Source organism: Phalaenopsis equestris, unplaced genomic scaffold (genome assembly GCF_001263595.1).
Source record: "Phalaenopsis equestris unplaced genomic scaffold, ASM126359v1 Scaffold000609, whole genome shotgun sequence".
Taxonomy (NCBI): Eukaryota; Viridiplantae; Streptophyta; class Magnoliopsida; order Asparagales; family Orchidaceae; genus Phalaenopsis; species Phalaenopsis equestris.
In genome coordinates this window covers 474263-476976 of record NW_018165049.1, presented here as the reverse complement: position 1 = coordinate 476976, position 2714 = coordinate 474263, and the positions used below count along the sequence as shown (strand labels likewise).

The following is a 2714-nucleotide window of genomic DNA, read 5'->3' as shown; positions in this document are numbered from 1 at the left end:
ATAATTTGCTTATAATCATTTAAAAAAAATCATTATAAAACAATTTAAACATTAAATCCACCGTAAAAACATTTTTATTAAAATTTGAACATCATAATTTTCTTAAAATGAATAAAATTTTTAATTAGTTCAATATTATATTAAAATTTCTTGTACATATATTGACTTAATTTTCTCAATAAAAATAATCTTAAAATAATTTTCTTAATATTATTAAAATTTTCTCCAACGCATTAATCCCTGAGCTGGACTTTTGTCTCCCCCCACCCCCTTCAATAAAACCCTACCCTCCCTACAAGCAAGACTTACCCTCACACAACTCCATCCCTTCAACAATAACGATGCTGGCCTCCTCAGACGACAGCCGGCATCAGCCCTCCGCCGCCGTCCGCCACCACTACCGCAACCCCCACTCCCTCGATTACAACATCTGGGCGGAGATGCTTATCAAATCTAACCACAACAGCTTCGGCCGACACGATTCCGAGCAGAACTTTGGTCCCTGGGCTCGCAGACCGCTCTCCCAGCTCACTAACGCAGCCACCGCCGCCGCCGACGATGATGAACTGAAATACCCTCCTCCGGCGAAGGCGAACTCCAGGGCACAGATGATCGAGAAGTACCGACAGGAGATGATGGAATTGGTACGGAACATGCCGGAAGAGGAAGGTGAAGAAGTGGGTGCGTATGAGCTATCACTGAGGGATATCGTGGAACGTCCGGCGACGAGGAAGCCGGAGGTGGATGCGACGGAGGGTGGTGAGGATGTGAATAGGAATCAGAGTGCGGTTTCGAGAGGGGAGAAGAAGAGTGAGACAGGGTCGATTATGAAGGCGTTCGTGCCTAGGGTTAGGGCTGCGCTGGCTGGTCGGAAGAGGATCACCGGAGCCGGCGGTGGGAAAGGGGCGAAGGTCTCGCCGAAGCCGAGCAACAGTGATAGTGAGGATCGGAGTTGCAGCAGCGAAAGCTGTAATAGCAGCGGGAGAAGAAACAGAGGGTAGGTTTTCATTCTCTATTTTTAATTTAGGGTTTCATATTTTTATTACCCTTTATGTCCCGTCTCGGGCAGCTTATAGGTTTGCCCGTTTCATCAGCTTATCTAAACTTGCACCGCATAGCTTGTCTGCAAGCCGCATTTCAAGATAAACAGCTTATCCTAAAACGCACACTGCTCCAAATACACCCTTAAAATAAAAAATGACATTTAAGTTATTAGAATTTAGCAAATCTTCTGGATTTAAATGTATTAAATTTTGAAACATTTAAATCTGAAAAACTATTTTATTTTTATTAGTTTTAGAACTTAATATTGTAATTTTGGATGAAATTTAACTTCTTTGTTATTTTAATTTTAATTTTCTAATAAATGTTTTTCATATTTTTATTTTTTTTTGGTTGCAGGGGATTGGGTTCATGCTATGTATTCTTGCACAAAAAAAAGGAGCAAATCCATGGAGATATAAACTGAAGTGTTATATTTAGAGTCTCTGCTTATGTTTTTTTGAATTTGTTCAGCTGAGCTTTTCAAGTGGATGCTTGGATTGAGATTCAGTTCTTGTTTATGTAAATATTTGTATGATATAAATCGTTTTTAACATGAGCAGTTGCTCCTCTGGTGTTTGCTAAGCCTTGTTTCAACTATATATAAATATATATATATATATATATATATATATATATATATATATATTATTTTTTATATTAAATTTAAACTTAAATATTTATCACTCCTTAATATTCAACAATTACAAAACTACATGGAAGCCCCTAAACTTGTTTTCATCTAACAATGATATGATAAAAATGATGCTTGTATTTGTTATATTTTAACAATATAAGATAAAAGTGAAGCAAATGATGTGTTTCTTGAGCCCTATAAAGCAGCCCTTCTTTAGTATTTTTTAAAGAATACAGCTTTAAACCTTAGACTAAAACTTATCATAGTTTCTAAACAAATATAAGGTGCTCGTAAATTCAACAATGGGAAGGAAGAAGAAATTAAGGAATGACGCAGAAGATGTAACAACTTCAAATCTCACTTTAGTCTGATGATATCACAGTTTTATTCCATTGGTGTAATTTCAAGGAGGTCACCAATCTTGAGAGCGCTCATATACAAGCACACTGAACTTTAGAGTTTCTGATGAAGTTGAAAATGTTACATCAAATACACCTTTATGCTTTAGAGTTTAGATTAAATGTATTTAAGAGATTGCACAATATTTTCTACTTAATTAATTGATATTTTTATCAATATTCTTAATTTAGGATCATCCATCATGCATATGGGATTTTTAGTGGTAACATCTACATATTCGAGGGATGAGTCCCGCCATGTAGCACTTTATGTCGTTTAGGATTCAAAATTTGGTTTCCATAGCGTAGTACTCTATTTTGCATGGCAAATTTTGTTTTTATCTTCAGTCTGATATAAAAATTTGTTACTATTAGTAACAGATCAAACTCCCACATATCGAGATATTGCTCACTGTGGTTTAATGGTTTTATGATTTTGTCCTATTGGTATTACTTCCATGTAGTCACTCATCTTAAATGCAAGCACACATAACTTTGGAGTTCCTACTAAAATTGTGGCCATTACACCAAAAGCCTGTGATGGTTTAATTTCAATATAGTTAAAAAATTTCATAGAAGAAAATGATTACTTCATTTCATTCATTAATTACTTTTGTGGGAGATATTCAAACTCCTAT

General features: G+C 35.7%; 1 protein-coding gene across 1 annotated transcript; it reads left to right on the top strand.

The window, feature by feature from the left end:
* The first annotated feature begins 265 nt into the window (after nt 1-265).
* On the top strand, nt 266-1553 carry LOC110029896. Its single transcript, XM_020732379.1, has 2 exons — nt 266-997; nt 1402-1553. The coding sequence occupies exons 1-2, from the start codon at nt 342-344 to the stop codon at nt 1466-1468; spliced, it is 723 nt and encodes a 240-aa protein (XP_020588038.1). The 5' UTR covers nt 266-341; the 3' UTR covers nt 1469-1553.
* The last annotated feature ends 1161 nt before the right edge of the window (nt 1554-2714 follow it).

Excerpts from the sequence above, each read along its gene's own strand:
- LOC110029896 (XM_020732379.1), top strand. The coding sequence starts at position 342 with ATGCTGGCCTCCTCAGACGACAGCCGGCATCAGCCCTCCGCCGCCGTC. Across the intron at positions 998-1,401 it reads AGCGGGAGAAGAAACAGAGG|GGGATTGGGTTCATGCTATG; the intron begins GTAGGTTTTCAT and ends TTTTGGTTGCAG.